Source organism: Polistes dominula, unplaced genomic scaffold, assembly GCF_049000335.1.
Source record: "Polistes dominula isolate Pdom_NZ unplaced genomic scaffold, Pdom_raw_medaka contig_22, whole genome shotgun sequence".
NCBI lineage: Eukaryota > Metazoa > Arthropoda > Insecta > Hymenoptera > Vespidae > Polistes > Polistes dominula.
In genome coordinates this window covers 997,190-1,014,127 of record NW_028300966.1, presented here as the reverse complement: position 1 = coordinate 1,014,127, position 16,938 = coordinate 997,190, and the positions used below count along the sequence as shown (strand labels likewise).

Below are 16,938 nucleotides of genomic sequence, written 5' to 3'. Positions count from 1 at the left end.
CCCATTATTTAATTCGATTGTTTATCAAAAGTACGATAGTTTGTTGCAAATATAATATACTTCTTCCATCCTATCAAGAGCTTTTGAAATTTATCACAAAGAAAAATCTATTGCACTTGATCAAATATTCAAACTTTGACACCTACTTTTCCTACAATTGATATATTATTTGTTTTCTAACATAAGTAAATGCGTGAAACTATGTATCATATTTTTCTTATACACCCTATATGTTTATAATGTGTATACACATATACATACATACATATATGCAATAGTACATTGCATAAAATACTAATTATATACACAAATACTGTTCGCGGGTTAATTGCTTGCGTTTGATTTTCCATTTATTCGATAACCGCATATTGTGTGCCACTGAACGATCGTTTAAACGTTATCTTCATTACATCACGTAATTAAATTTACCGGTAGTGAATTTAATGCAGATTTTAGTTAGTCCCTTCATAATCATGAATAATTTTGTTTTCATCAGTGAAATACGTTTTACGACACGTGTGCAAACTCGACCTTTGTCTTTCTCTTTCTAATTGATATCATTAGAAGATTTATATTTCACTCTTGTGTAACATAACTCTTCACATATATATATATATATATATATATATATATATAGATATATTTTTAAATTATCATTATTAATTTTATTCGATTTTCTTTTCTTTTCTTTTCTTTTTTCTTTTATCTTTTTACATTTGAAAGATAAAACCTTATGCATTACCTTAATCTCTTAGCGTTGTTTTATCTTTTCTTTACAAAATTACTGACGAAAGATGCTTAAGATAAAAATGCTGCTGCTACTTACGGAAAAATGGCAAAGTAAAAGGAATGGGGAAAAAAAGTAAAAGAGAAGAAATAGAAGAAAAAGTGTCGTAGTAATGCAACCAAGCATATCTCTTTGTGCAAACAAGTTTGTCACGTAAAAAAAAAAAATAATATATCAGATGTTTAAGTATGAAAAGAGTAAACAAAAAGAACATATATATATATATATATTTTATTATATTATATAACAATAGGATGTTTTGCATAGCACCTAAAGGTACATCATTACAACATTTTATCATTTGTTCGGTAATATGGTCAGTTACGAAGGATATTAATCGGACTTGTATATATTTTTTTTCATTTTTTTAAAGCCCCTTTTACAAGTATCATTCCGTAATACACGAGTGTACGAATGTGTTGCCTATTTCCAGGGGTTCGTACATATGTTTCTTCATTCAAAGTATGTATACACGTTCGTCAAGTAGAATTTATCAATGGAAACATATCGAGTATTGCAATACCTTCAGGGGATTTAATATATTTTATTATAATTAATTATAATAGTTAACGAAGTTTACGTTCTCAATATAATTATTAAAATTGTTAACTTGTTTAATATTAATGATAAAACTATTCTAATTACTGAACTATCATCAATTGAAGAAAAGTTTAAAATAATTCATAGTTATTAGACTAATTTTTATTAATCTTAACATTTGAGTTTTTTTTTTTTTTAATAACAAGACCAAAAATAAAAAAAGAAATGATGTAAAATAAACGTACAGAGGCGTTTCATAATTTACGTCATTTGCAGTTTTATTGCATTTGTAGTGGGTTATTACGCGAATGGAAATATAAGTTTGTGTTTTATATGTTCTATTAGAAAATATCCTTGAAAATAATATCCTTTTACCCTTTTTCTATTTCTTTTAATTCTTGACGAAGTAATTCTTTATAATATAATATATTTCTATTTTTTTTTTTTTATAAACTTAGATATTTATTAATATACGTTTTTTTTTTTCCTTAAGAAAACAATATTCATTTATTTATCATTAAACACGAGTAAAATGTTCCTATCGTCGTTACTATTTTTCTTCTGCATAATGTTTGATCTCATTTTTTAAAATTTAATGAAAATAAATAGACGATGTTATTTAAGGTTTTAGACGAACAAAATTCTAAAGTCAAACGTGAAAAATGAATCGAGTTTGGGGCTTGTATATATATGTGGAGGTATATACGATCACATTTGTGTTAACAAAAATTCTATAATACAGTTCGATGTTTTAACTTTACGACTCATAAACGGTTTCCATTTTATTTTTCATGATGTGGTTGAAAAAAAAAAAAAAAAAGAAAAGAGACTTAGGAAGGAACCAGCAGAAAAAGAAGACCCACAACCTTTTTAAAAAAGCAACGGTGAATGAAATTTTTTGTAACCTTTCCATTTTTTATATTATTCGTAAGGACATTTACAAGAGAGAGAGAGAGAGAGAGAGAGAGAGAATAAAAAATTAACGATATAAAAAAATTATAAGACAAGTTTATTTAAATAATTTTTTTAATTGGTTTACACGAGCGTAATAAGAAAAAAAAAAATTAAAAAGTAAAAGAATTCTCAGTTGCTTGTTTTTAAGCTTGCGTAACTACGAGAAATATTATACCGTGATCTTAATGTCTACAGTTTCTCGTTGATTTTATTATAAAAAATAAAATAATGAAATAAATATTCTATCTTATTTTGTCTCTCTCTCTCTCTCTCTCTCTCTCTCTCTCATTCTATATTACCATTTCCAATTTTATTTACAATTTCTACTAAGAAAGAGTCGTCGTCGTATCGAAATTGAACGACACCGGATGAAAGAACTAGATTTAAGGTATAAAATAGGAAACATATTGAGAGAAAGAGAGAGAGAGAGAGCGAGAGAGTAAGAGAGAGAGTGAGAGAAAAAAAGAAAGGGAGGAAACGAAAGTAATCCGCATCGAAATTTAAATCACACCTTTTCCAAAGTAAACCATCTATCCAGTAGGTAATGGTGAAAGACGTTGTTTGATCTCGTTTCGAAAAAAAGATTCGTTGTAAACAAAACATAGTGAAAACTGTTCTCTCTCTCTCTCTCTCCTTTTTTAATGGTTGAAATGTTATGTTAGAGAAAGATGTAAACAATCGATCTGAGAATGTATATAAATATATGTATATTAACATATCTATGAAAGATATGAAGAAAAATAAATATAGACAAAAGATGTAAAGTATATATGTGTGTGTATGTTCGTCAACTTATCGCAGGTATGTTATAAAAAAAAAAAATAATAAAAATATAATCTTAATATATATATATATAAATTACGTGTACATACTATACATACATGATGATGTTTATAGTGATGATGTTTATGGTAATGGTGGTGGTGGTGTTGGTGGTGGTGTAGGGTAGTTGAGGAAAAAAGGGGTGGAAGAAATTGATCTTATTTCGTATCCCTTATTTCGTGATTGTGGAAAATAGTTACGTAAAGGTAAATAATTAAGGTGTTACGTATACACGGTGTCCCATTTATTATGATCGTTTGTTATTTTCTTGTGAAATGTTTACAAAATGAAAACAACTAGAGCGGGAAAAGGGGATCCTTTCGAATGTTATTGAATGAAGTTATTGTATATGCACGATGTGATGTAATATTTATTTTATTGGATGAATGAAAAAACAAAATAAAAATCATATTAATACAATGATAAAGAGAATTAATGATGACAAACGATTACGATCACTGATTGAATTACGAAAGATATTCAATATGCGTGATTAATGAGATTCATTATTATAATACTTGCATATGTGTATTAAAAGAAGGAATTAAAAAAAAAAAAAAAAACAAAGGAAAAATAATAAAATGCAATGTGTGCAACGTAATGAATGGAAGAGGACGAGTGCATCGTGAAAACTGCATTAGCGTGCGAAACGAAAAACTTCGGTCGTGTTATCCAGAATTAAAAATCCTCTACCTCTTTTTTATATCAAAATGAGCAGCAACAAGTGACACAAATTTGTTTGTTTGTTTATTAAACCTCAGGTAAAACAACGAATAACTTTATCTCAAAGGAAATGTACGTACATCCTTTTTATTTATTCTCCAAACTTCTCTGTTTTCCTAAGAACAAAACAAAACAAAAAACAAAAAAAAAGGGGGAAAAAAAATCACCACAAAAAATTATAAACTTATATTTATTAAGTCGAAATTTTTTTAGATAATAAAATAACAAAGTACATCACAGATGTATGAAAGAAGAAAAATATTTTTTTCGTTTACGTTTTAATAATAATAATAATAATTAGTTGTTAAATATTTTTATACAAAGGAAACGAGTGGTTGCGTCAAAGTTACATACATTCTGATATAGTTTTTTTTTTATACTTGTTGTATTATTTAATTAAAAAAAAATTAAAAATTACTTTTTCAAGAGATTAGAACAATTTGCAAGTATATTAAAAATCTATCAATTTATTTTGAAAAATATCTGAATGCTATAAAAACATAAAAATTCAATAACTAAACAGAGATTTTATTAAAAGAAAAAACAAATTATAATTAAAGAAACCAAAGAATATGTGATCTACAATATAAGTAAGAGGATTTGTAATTCCTAAAAATAATAGAAAATACTTTGGATACTTAAAAAGGGCAAGGGAGAGGGATCGAGGATTTTCTTTGGACTCGTAGAATTTTCTGTTCGTGTTAGTAAAACTAGGAAGAAGGATTCGTAGTATAGAATGTTGGCACGTGAAACATTCCGCGCTAGGGTTGTACCAAGCGCACTCTGATAGGAACGATAGTGGGGGGTGAGTTTTTCATCCCCCACCAGCACTGGAGAATATAAAGTGGTCGCGTGGTTGGAAGCACAGTCATTCTGACATAGAAACTCCGAGTAGTAACTAAAGGGTTAAATAGTATACGATTTCAAATCGCGATTATTTTTTCTTGCGATAATAAACAATCCTTCACTTGTCCCCCTATTACCATCAGAACCATCATAACCATCGCCAACTGATCTTATTGCTTCTTGGATTCTTCTGGTTCCACGAAAGGAAGACAAGAAATCCGACTACTACTACGATTTTTATTATTTTTCTTGGAAGATCATCGTAACCTCGAGGTATACTATTCATTATTTATTTATAATATTTTTTGTTTTTTTTATTATTAGTAATTATTTAATATTTTTTTTAAAGGGGTGGGGGGGGGTAGAGTGATCTTATATTTTTCGTATAATGATGGTTAGAAATAAATTTTTATGACATCGTAAAAATACAATAATTATTATTTAAATATTTATACAAATTATATTTAAGGATAACTTTTATAGATTGTTATATATTATATAATTATTATTTATTTATTAATTATATATATATATTTTTTTTTATTTTTTATTTGTTTCTCAAAGTTAAGTCGAAATATTGATTCGAATAAATCCCCAATGTTTCAATCGGTATAATCAGATATTATTTTTTGTAAATTGATAAAAGCAACGATATTGGTCAAAAAAAGAGAAAAAGAAAAAGAAAAAGAACAAGAAAATAAGAGCAGAAAAAAAGAAGAGTAAGTAGAAAGTAGAAAATAATAAACTTTTCATTCGGTCGTCTTTCACTACCTTTCCTCTGACCTTCTCCTCTCTGTCCCTTTTTTCATTCGTAACTAGTAGGAGTTTCTTTTAAAAGATAAATGAAAGGTACAGCAACCCTTCGTGGTTACAACGACTGATTGATAATCCAATTTGTTTGACTTATGAATATTATTTTTTTTTGCAAAGCCACAAGCTTCAAATTCAACCCCCCCAAAAATATAAGACGCGTTAGTGAGAATCTTTTTCTTTTTATTATTTATGGTTTTTTTTTTTTTTTATCATTATTACTTACACAAGTTATTACTCTACTTTGATTAACTTTTTTTTTTTCTTATCTTCGAAAAGGCAATGCGGTTAAGTGACTTTCCTCCAATAAGGTTATTAGATTAATTAGAGAAATACGAAGACGTTCTATGTTCAACTTTTTTTACTTATGTTTTTCTCAGTTTTGTTAATGCTTCCTTGAACAATGAAAAAATTATTAATAAATTAATTGAACAAATTTTTTTTATATAATCGATGAAAACTTTTTCTTTATTTTACGAGCAACACTTTTGTAATTTTTTTTCTTCTTCTCTCTTTCTCTAATTAATATAAAAGTTTCAATTTTAATTATACTGAATATAGAACAAAAATAAAAATAATAAGATGATAATTGTTATAATGAGAGAAACATATATAATTAGATAGGTAAAAATAATAATAAAATAAATTTGTTAACGAACCTTTCTTTTTTTTTTTTTTCTTTTTCATCGATTATTTTATATATTCCGTCAAAAAAATCTCATTCATATAATAATAAAAATAATAATAAAATAAAATAAAATATAAAAGAAAAATGATCGATCATGATCAGATAAGTAAAATTCTATTGTCTTACAATTAGATGACTATTTTTTAAATATTTAATGTAAGATAAATTTGATATTCGTATATAGTATCTTTTTACTATTATCAGATAGATCTAAAAAAAAAAAAAAAAAAAAGAAAAAAAAAAACCATAATCGTTTGTACTGTCGTTTTATCGTACAATGATGAATGAGGATTAACAAATGGAAAAAAGGAAATGGAAATGGAAATGATTTGAATATTTTATCAGTTGATTTGATATCTTTCAAAATTATAGTGACTATTATCAATATATTCATCAAACATTTATTATTATTTTTTTCTTAAGGTTTCAATTAAATTTACCATAATCTTTTTATTGTTTTTGTTCTCTTCTTTTTTTTTTTGTTGTTGTTGATAAAATGCAAGATGCATTTTACTATACACATTAAATTCACGAAGCATCTTAAGTTTAGGTAGATACATAATTCGATAATTCAAAAAGTTTGATGGAAACACCTAACTCTCATCAACGAGGAGGATCACTATTTACCGTTGAACCAACAAATAATATTTAAGGTTTACTTCCTAACTATAATCGATAAATTATTGAAAATAAACGTTAACGATAAAGTACAATCTGGATAATGGATAAACACGAGTTGAGTTAAAATAAGCACGAAACAATTCGAACAATTTGCAACCCTTCTTTTTTTTAGTTTGTTCATTGATGTACCTTTTTTTTTACATTACTTTTCAATTTTTTATGATGGCAAAAAAATATAAATGAAGAAAAGAATTTTTATAATTGAACTAAAATTGTGCTTTAAAAGAAATCATTGAAATTTAATAAAATTTAAGTTGACAAAATATTTTAATTAATTAAAAATAAAATAAATAACTTTAATATGTATAATTTATTTAAATTATATATATTTAAATTTATTTCTCGTATTGTTTTGTTATTATTTCTTTTTATATAATATAATTTATTAATTATTAAATATAGTATTAATAATTTATCGCATAATAAATATTACAAATTGATCGTGTTATGTTACATCGAATTAATTAATTTTTTTTATACATTTTGAAGATCAATAAATTTGTTTTTTTGTTTTTTTTTTGTTTATCGAATTCTTATCTCGAGTAATATATTTTTCTAAATCTACCGAGGAAAAAATAGGTCGAGGAAAAAAGAAAATGTATTTACCATTACGACTAAGTACGATTAGATTGTTTAAATACCTTTCCATACTCATATGTCTTACTTTTATATATGTGAACGTTTATCTAATGGAAAACTAAAGAAAAAAAAAGAAAAAAAGACAAAAAAAATTAAAGAGAATTTCTATTCTTTTGCAAGGAAGCATTAAAAACTCGTGTAAGCAGCTTTATGACTTGATTAAGAACACAACCATGAAAAGAAAAAGAAAGATGAAGTGAAATATAGAAAAGAAAAAAAAAGAAAAAAAAAAAAAACGAGAAAAGAGATACGAATATAAAAAAGGTATAAACCTTTTAACATGTCAACGGTGATTTGCACGTTCTTTACAAAATTCGCTTATTTAATTCTTATAAAAAGATTATAAACGTAGAATATATTTCTTTCAACGTAAAAATGTAATTTATTTGTTTAAAAAGAAACGTCAAGTCTCCTATACACGTTCATTAAGTTAAATTTTTGACACGTATGCAAATTGTGTTGCATGCATATCTTTAAAAAGTTTCATCAAAATATTTCATTTATCGATAAATTTGATAACCAATGAATTATCAATAAATAAATAAAAATTAACATAATTATAATGTTAATAATAAATAAATATATTAATAAATTTAAAAATAATTTAAAATAGAATGCAATTTTTATTTAACAAAATTCATTCGCCTTGTTGTACTTCTTCTTCTTCTTCTATCAAATTTTTCATTTCATTGAAGAGAAAACGAAATAATCGAGTGAAATTTAAATATGAATTAATCCGATCAATGACTAAGACGTGTTTTCAAGGTGAAAGAAGATAATGTTTGAAAAGGGTTTATTTAAAATGAGTCTCGCAACGAAAATTGACAGACATTCGCGTTACTTACGAGCATAATCCTTTGCATTATGAAAGTAAGAAAAAAAAAAAAAAAAAAGAAAGAAATGAAAAAGAAAAAAAATTTTTAATAACGCATCTTATTAAAATTAAAAATTATTTAACTCCTTATGAAAACACATCTCATAAAAATTCATTCGATTTATCTTCTTTACATATTTAATTTGATCGAACAATTGTTTATTATTTCATCGGTTTTTTCTTTTTTTAATTTTATTTTATTTCATTTACTTTTTTTTTTATTTTCCTTTTGGTTTTTATTATTATTATTTTTTTTTTTAAAGCAAAATATTAATATTCATTCACGTTATCTTTCCAAACGATTCTTTGCCTACGTGTTTACAATTATTTCATTTATTATTTACGATATTTATATATTGTTTTATTTTTTGTATTTTTTTTTATATTTTTTTATTTGAAAATTTTATGCACAATTTTAGTAATCGTTACACGTATCTCCCTGTATATACATACATACATATATTATAATTCTATGAATTCGATATCAAACGGGGAGAAAAAGGATAAAAATTCACAACGAAAACAACACATTCACATTCACAAGCATTATATATACGTATGCGTTACTAAAACTGATCTCTATTGAAATATTGCATTTATTTATACAGATGTATATTACACGTATACATATAAAATTACCAAAATATTCTGGTAACTCCATGGAATAACAATAAAGATTTAAAACGTACGTTTTATACGCATACACGTAATTATATTTACATTTTTACAGTGATATATATTTGTATATACAGAGTGGCGTGTAATTGATGATAAAAAAAAATATATATATATATATGTATATGTAGTCGTACCAGGAAGAGAAGATTTTGATTTTGATTTTTTTTTATGGTGGTACCATTAGGATACACACGAAAACGACGTAGTTTATGGGACAAAACCATGTCCCATTTTTTTTATCTCTCCTACCCTTCTTAGGGATGATACGACTAGGAAAACCTAACGACGTATTAACAAAGGTTTCTTTTTTTTTTTTTTTTTTTTGACAAAAATCATGCTGACTCAAAGGTAAAGGTCTCAATCCTAAATCCTTACTGATAACCTTTTATGCCCTTTAATAATGTTCCTCTTTTTTATATTTATTTTCTTTTTATTACACGATTTGTATTTATTACTCGAAATTATTTCAATATATTATCCGCATTACGTGGTAATATTAAACACATTAATGTTTCGAATTTTTTTTTAATAATCTTTTTTAATTAATTTATTCCCGGAGACATTTCATTGGAATAAATTATTATTGCTAATATGAAAAAATAAAATGACGAAAATAAATCATTTTCACTAAAGACAAATGTTAGATACTTAGTAGTATAGAAAATGTTTGATCGTTGAAAGATTTAATTAATTTTTTTTTTTTTATTATTGCAGAGAAAAAGAAAACATGAAATTCTTACGTGGTGCAGTAATTTTGACGTTGTTCTTCACCATTTTAATCGATTGGACAACAGCGTTACCAACACCTGACAAAGATATGCTAAACGAAGTTGATGTAAGTATACTTTTATTTCTTTTTAACATTTTTCCAAATAAATTTCAATCAAGAATATTTATCTAAGTGCCTTTGATGATAAAAAAAAAAAAATACAAATAAATACACATTGGAAGAAAGTAATTCGAAATAAAGAGAGAGAGAGACTGAGAAAAAAAAAGAGAGGAAAGATTGTTTAAGTAAAACGAATGGGAGATGTAACCAGAGCTATTTCAATGAGAAAAAATAGTGAAAAAATAGACAGAGAGAAAAAGTATAAGTAAAAGAAAGAGAAAGATGATCAATTGGAATCTGTTAAAGGCAAAGGAAAAATGAGTACTCTTTCAGGTTCGTTAGAAAAAGATTTTTTTTCTACATTACGAAAGACTTTTACGTTTAACGAGTATCCCCCACACGTATTTAAATTAATAGTATATCAACGAGTTTTATTTCACATAAAAATTATTTTAAAGTATTACATTAATCTTAACGTGTTATTAAATTAATTTAATAACACGTACTTTAATATCACATAAAAGGTTCATTCAAATAATTATATCATTCTCTTATCATTGATATTTCCATTCATTTCCATTCTATAATTAAATTAATTTTTTTTTCTTTTTTCGCATTATTTTCAAAGCTGAAATCGAAGATCACAAGTTCAAGGGATTAAATCGAATCCTCAAATATCGCATGCTTTATGTAAAATAATTAAACATTGGTTAAGTGAATTAAGCTTATTGTTCATTAATAAAGGATTCTGGTTATGCATACACATAAATGAGTTTGCGTGAATAAGAGAGAATTTAAAATGACTTTGTCATTACTCTAAATATCAAACATTCAATGGATTTATTAACAATACTTAAAATGGGTTTTTAGAATTCTTTTCAATGTTTTATTAAAAAAAAAAAAAAAAAAAATGTTTAACAAATCTTTGAAAGAATGAAATCCTTTGACTGGATATATGTATCTGTGTTAAAGCGTTTGAAAGATTAAAAAATAAAAAAGAAAGAAGAATATAAGTGGAGGTAACCTGTTGCGTGGATTGTTTTGTACTGAAAAAGATTCTATACCCATATTTTTACCTGTTCCTCATTTCATCAATATATTTAACTAATATTTTTTGGATCATAGTTACAAATTGTTAAAGATTATTTTTAAGATATGAATTCTTGTTCTAACTTATAAACTTTATTAAAAAAAAAAAAAAAAAATAATAATTAAAAATAAAATGAATTAATTTTGATTAAAAGTCCAAGAGATTTGCCAATGAAATTTTGTTTTGTGAATTAATTTTTTTAAAAAAAGTTATTCTTAAAAAACATTAGAAACATTAACGTTTAACGTTACAATGTATAATACATTATGTTTGTTCTTATTCATTTTTTATGATTGAATATTGAATGTTAAAATAAAGGGAAAAAAAATTCGTGGTTAAAAAGAAATGGAAAGAGATAAAAAGAAAAAGAAAAAGAAAAAGAACAAAAATGTCGATATGACGTTTATAAGTTCTTTGGTGTATTAAACGTTTACGAGAAATCCAACTGACATCTGTTAAAATCTGATTGCCTACGAGCGACAGGATTATCGATTATTTGATCAATCACAAATTCCTCGACCTTCCGGCTTTTCTAATTTCTTTTCTTTTCTTTTCTTTTTTTTTCTCTCTCTCTCTCTTCTTCATTTGTGATTGCTCGTAAAAGATTAGGAACAAAAAAAAAAAAAAAGAAGAAAATAAAAAGATTAACAACAAATGTTACCTGACAGAATTTCTTGATATGTATTACGTAAGAAAAAAAAAAAAAAACTATTGGGTTGTTCAGAAAGTAGTTTGGTTTTTCTTTTGTGAAAATAAAGACAATTTTCGCGTCAAGATTAAACCTAGACCTTTCAAGTTGGCATAAATAGTTGAATTTTATACATTTTTAACTTCTCACCGAATCTTACGTATTGTTATTTGCCAATTTGCATCAACTAATGTCTTTATTGTGTCAAGAAAAAACAAAATTACTTTCCGAACAATTCAATATGATCTCATTCACAAATATTAATTAATTTAATATTTATTTAAAAAATACAATAACTACTACATTAAATAGATATATGTATATGAAAAATTGAAAGTAACGAAAACTGTCGAGAACAATCGATGCAATCGATCTAGCAATAAATAAATAAAAAATAAAAAAAAGAAAAAAAACACGTATTATAGAAAAGTAATGTGAAACGTTGACAAGAAACGTTTTCGACTGGTTCAATCTGTCAATATGTTGGTATGAATTGATGCAAAAGAAAGAAAATGAGAAAAATAGAAAGAGAGTGAAGTGGGACTGGGAGCAGGGGGTGGTTTCATGGATGAAAGATTGGCGCAAGAGGAAGAAAATGAAAAGGGAAAGGGAAGAAAGACAGGAAAAAGAGACTTGTCAGAAAAACGAACGTATGAGAACGACTTTTAAAGACCTTTAGATGTGGTCCATTGAGATTTGAGGTTGGGTAATAACTATAATAAGTAGGAAGGATCGTGAATGAGATATATAGTGAACAAATACCTCATAAAGATCGACAGTTTTTCTCCCTTACGTCATACTATCATAAAACTAAATCTCTAAACCCTCCCCTAACCTCACTCATACTATAAACCACCCTTTCACACCCCTTACGAACTTCCTGTTGTATCTATGGATCCATTTTGTTGTTCCGGTAAAGAGACATTGTCGAGAAATAAAAAAAAAAAAAAAAAATGAGGAAAAGAATGTCATAACTTTTCTAACCCCTTTTCCTTTTTTTTTATTATTATTATTCTTCTTCTTCTGTAAGATCCGATTTTAGATCATTCGATTTATTTTGATTCGTAATTGTGTTACTTTGTTTTTTTTCTCTCCTTTTTATGTTTGGTTGTTTCATTGAAATATTTCGATATTGTATAATTTTTAATCAAACATTTTTCTATACATCGATATTCAAATAAATAGATCAATTAATATTTTATATAATAATAATTGGTATACGTTTGTCGCAATTATTTTGCCATTAATTTTAATCATTTATTTTTAATTATTTCAATCGTGTTCTTATTTAAATAAAAATGAAAATGTTTTCGTAAAAGTTTTATTGCATGGTGTCTGTTAACTGTTTAAATATCTAATGTTGTAAGAATAATGTCACAATATCGTTATCATAAATTTAAGTTTTCATTTATATTACATGTGTACATCTAATTTTAAGAAAGACAAGTGAATTTCACGGTAACGAAAGAAGAAGTTCAAACTGTTCGAATGCGAATCGTTTTCGTTCAAGCTAACAGACTTTAACCTTATTCTCGTTATCGCTACGTAACTGCATTCAAACTTTCCATGCAAAACAAAACGAGTTTCAGAATTCTAACGAAAGGGTTGGAAAGATTGTAATGACGACGACTACACAGAAGGGTTAAAGGGGGTGGGATGAAGGAATGATGAGAAAGGGGAGGAAATGTCACGCGGTGTACCTTTTCACGATGTAATTTGAGAAACGGTAATTTATTTCTCTGGAAAATAATATAACTTGTTTATTATTATTATTATTATTACGTTTAATAAGAGAGGAAAAAAAATTAAAGAAAAAAATAGGACGACTGGAAATAAACTTTTTTTCTTTTAAATATTGATAATAATTTATCACGTAAAATTTTACGTTTGTGTATTATAAATTGAATAACTGAATCGAACGTATACCTATATTGTGAAAATATGCGTGGAATTTATAAATTAAATGTGGTCCCGTGTAACTATATATATATAAATTAAATTTTGGCGTACATATGTCTAATATTATGCGAATGTAGTTGTACAATAATAATTATAATAATAATATTAATACGATAAAGTGAACATTTCTATTGCAACAACAGTGATAGTGTTAGTAAAGGTATGCTAATGTTTATGGAAATACAACTACGACGCGTTCATGTGTACGAGTGTATGTAAATTTAACAACAATCGATATCTTACATTAATTAAATTCGTAATCCAAAGTAGAAGGAAAATGTGTTTAGAAGTAAATTACTTTTAAGGATAAACGCAAACACTCTCTCTCTCTCTCTCTCTCTCTTTCTCTCAGTTTTCTTCGAGATAATAATCTTCATTACTTCATAGAAAATTTGTAATCACATAGGAATAATTTATCGCAATGTCTATCTCTACTAATGGTATCGATATTGAAAACTTTTACCAAAAGTTTTACGCCGATTTAAAAGCTTTTCTCGATCAGTCAGATAGAAATTCAACTTTGTTTTCTACTTTGGAAACAACAACTTGAGATAACTTACGATATAAAAGGAATTTGTTGAAAATTTGATTTCGGCTTTATACAATTTGTGAGTTACTCGGTGAAAACGTATTTTTTTTATTTTTATTTTTATTTTATTTCACTTAGAATATTTTCTAAAACTAAACTGATTTATAATACATAAAAAGAAATCTTTACTTTTGTTCTATTGAAAAAAAAAAAAAACAAATTGCCACGAAAAAAATGTATATGTTTGATTTTTGTTTTATCTAATTTTTATAAAAAGAAGAATTTTTCTGACTTGACCAAAAACCCTTGACGCAAAACCTAACACAACTTTTGAACAATACAAAAAGAAAGAGAACAAATAAAAATGATTTTTATTTTAAAAAAATTCTAATACATTTACGTGTTTCTTTATTTTCAGTTGGTGGATGAAGATGGTACCATCGACGCTGCCCTAATTAATTATCTTTTCACGAAACAAATTGTACAACGACTTAGAAATCAACTGGACATTGGTGATCTTCAACGTAAACGAAGTTATTGGAAACAATGCGCCTTCAATGCGGTATCCTGCTTTGGCAAATAAACAAGCAAACGAAGGGACGAAAAAAAAAAAGGAAAAAGGAAAAGAAAAAAAAAGTAATAAAAAGGATGAAAAAGAAAAAAGGAAATGATAAATAACAAAAAAGAGGAAACCAACGTTCGATTTTCCCCTCAAACCTAAAACCCCCTAAAACCCCACAAAACCCCCAAAATCTATCTCTTCTAACCTTTTATCTTATTCGAGAGTTAACTTGAAAAATCAAACTAATTATCGCGAGAAAAAAAATCTTAGATAAAATGAAACTAATGAATTATATCTGATGTAATTGCCAATCATCCTAGCATCCGTGATTCTAATTATCTATTCGTAAAAAAAAAAAAGTATTTGATTCATTAAAAATAAATATTACAGTTGATAGTAATCAAATAGAACATTTATGCAAACATCTATATATATATATATATATGTATATATTTTTGTTTATATAAATTGTAATGATGTAGTGATTAATCGGTTTACAAAGAAAAAGAAATAAAAGATTGTTTCTTCTCGTTGAGAAAATTAATCATTTTTTTTTTTGTAAATGTCATTTTTTATTTCATTTTTTTTCTATTTAATCGGGGGAAAATAAAAAAGTAAATAAATTTAACGGATGCTAGGGACAAAAATATCGATCATCATCTGTGCAATATATTCTTTCTCTTTCTCTTTCTCTCTCTCTCTCTCTCTCTCTCTCTCTCTCTCTCAAACTAAGCTAAAGTAGTTCTTAGAGAAATACACATATCGTATTTGAATTGAATTATTTGTTCTCTCTATTTCTCTTCCTGTTAGAAATATAAGAAAATTAATAAAATATTTATTAATTAAATTATATGATTCGTTCAATCTGAGATTAACGTATTGGTAATAATAATTATTCTAATTACAAAAAAAAAAAGAAAATAAAAAACTCTTATTTGGAATTTTCACAATTAATTACATGACACTATTGTTATTATTAATGAATTCATTTAAATAAAAATAATTGGAATGTACTAATGGCGTATGTGCAATTAATTCGAATTTTTAATAACATTAATTAAATGTGGATAATATTGGTTGGTTGAATAAGTTTTTAATGTTAATGTCCACAATGAAAAATATTATAAATAAATATATATATATATATTTATGTTATGATTAAGATTCTATATATTACGTATAAGTAAATAACATTAATAAAGTATTTATTTCCGTCAGATCTTATTTAATTATTTTCTGTATAGAGAGAAAATATATTTCTTTATTAAAAATTTAATTAATGGTTTAATAAAGGATAACACGTTTATTTAATTATCATATTTATAAAATTAATCCACACGCCTTTTTAATTATTGTTTTAAAAAGATCTGATAACATTTCGTAATTACCATTACTATTATTGTTATTATTATTATTATTATTATTAACTGTAATTAATTCTGTCAGATAAATATCGTAATACAATAATTACGTTTTAATAAATATTCTCTATGTGCGTTTGTGTGTCTATACATAAAATATATATACATATATATGGGGCATTCTACGTCAAATCGACCACTTTTGACCCCGACCCCTTTCGATTTTGCTCAAACCTTTTTATCATTTCTAACATCATTAAAAACAATTTTGTGAATTTTTACAGATTTTTGGCTACTATAATTCTGGAGTTGGAATTAGATGAAAGATTACGTTTCCTGATTTTTTCATTCACCTCTTTTCTCATCAAGTTTTGTACCAATGATCTTTCGAATATCCTACATTTGTTTATCGTATCATAGAAACAAGCAAAATAAAATTACTACCTTTTGAGATGCCAGTCATAAATATAATTAAAAAAAAAAACAAGTAGATCCATTAAAGTCTTAAATCTGAAACAGATATGTTTACAAAATTAAACATTTTATTAACAAACATATTTAGTGTTTATGTGTGTGCCTTCAGAAATGCATTTATACATATATTATAAAAAACAGGAGGAGAATCAAAATGGTTTGTTGTTAAATCCAACGAAGATCACCTGTAACAAAAAGAAAACTATATTAATTATAGAATCAAGTGAGATACAATAGCCTAACATATGAATCGTCCAATTCGCAGATGCACTTTTTCAATTGAATACTCTATTTATTTTTATCAAATATCTATTTACCGTTGCAACGAAATTAAATTTAAACGCGTGATTTTATCTTTACAAAAAATAAAAATAAAATACAAAAGTAAAAGTTACTAGAGAAAA

At 25.6% G+C, this 16,938-nt stretch overlaps 1 protein-coding gene across 1 annotated transcript; it reads left to right on the top strand.

Annotated features, from left to right (window-relative positions):
* Positions 1 to 4,686: 4,686 nt before the first annotated feature.
* On the top strand, positions 4,687 to 15,549 carry LOC107069388 (prohormone-1). Its single transcript, XM_015326663.2, has 3 exons — positions 4,687 to 4,945; positions 9,757 to 9,877; positions 14,556 to 15,549. The coding sequence occupies exons 2-3, from the start codon at positions 9,770 to 9,772 to the stop codon at positions 14,718 to 14,720; spliced, it is 273 nt and encodes a 90-aa protein (XP_015182149.1). The 5' UTR covers positions 4,687 to 4,945; positions 9,757 to 9,769; the 3' UTR covers positions 14,721 to 15,549.
* Positions 15,550 to 16,938: the final 1,389 nt, after the last annotated feature.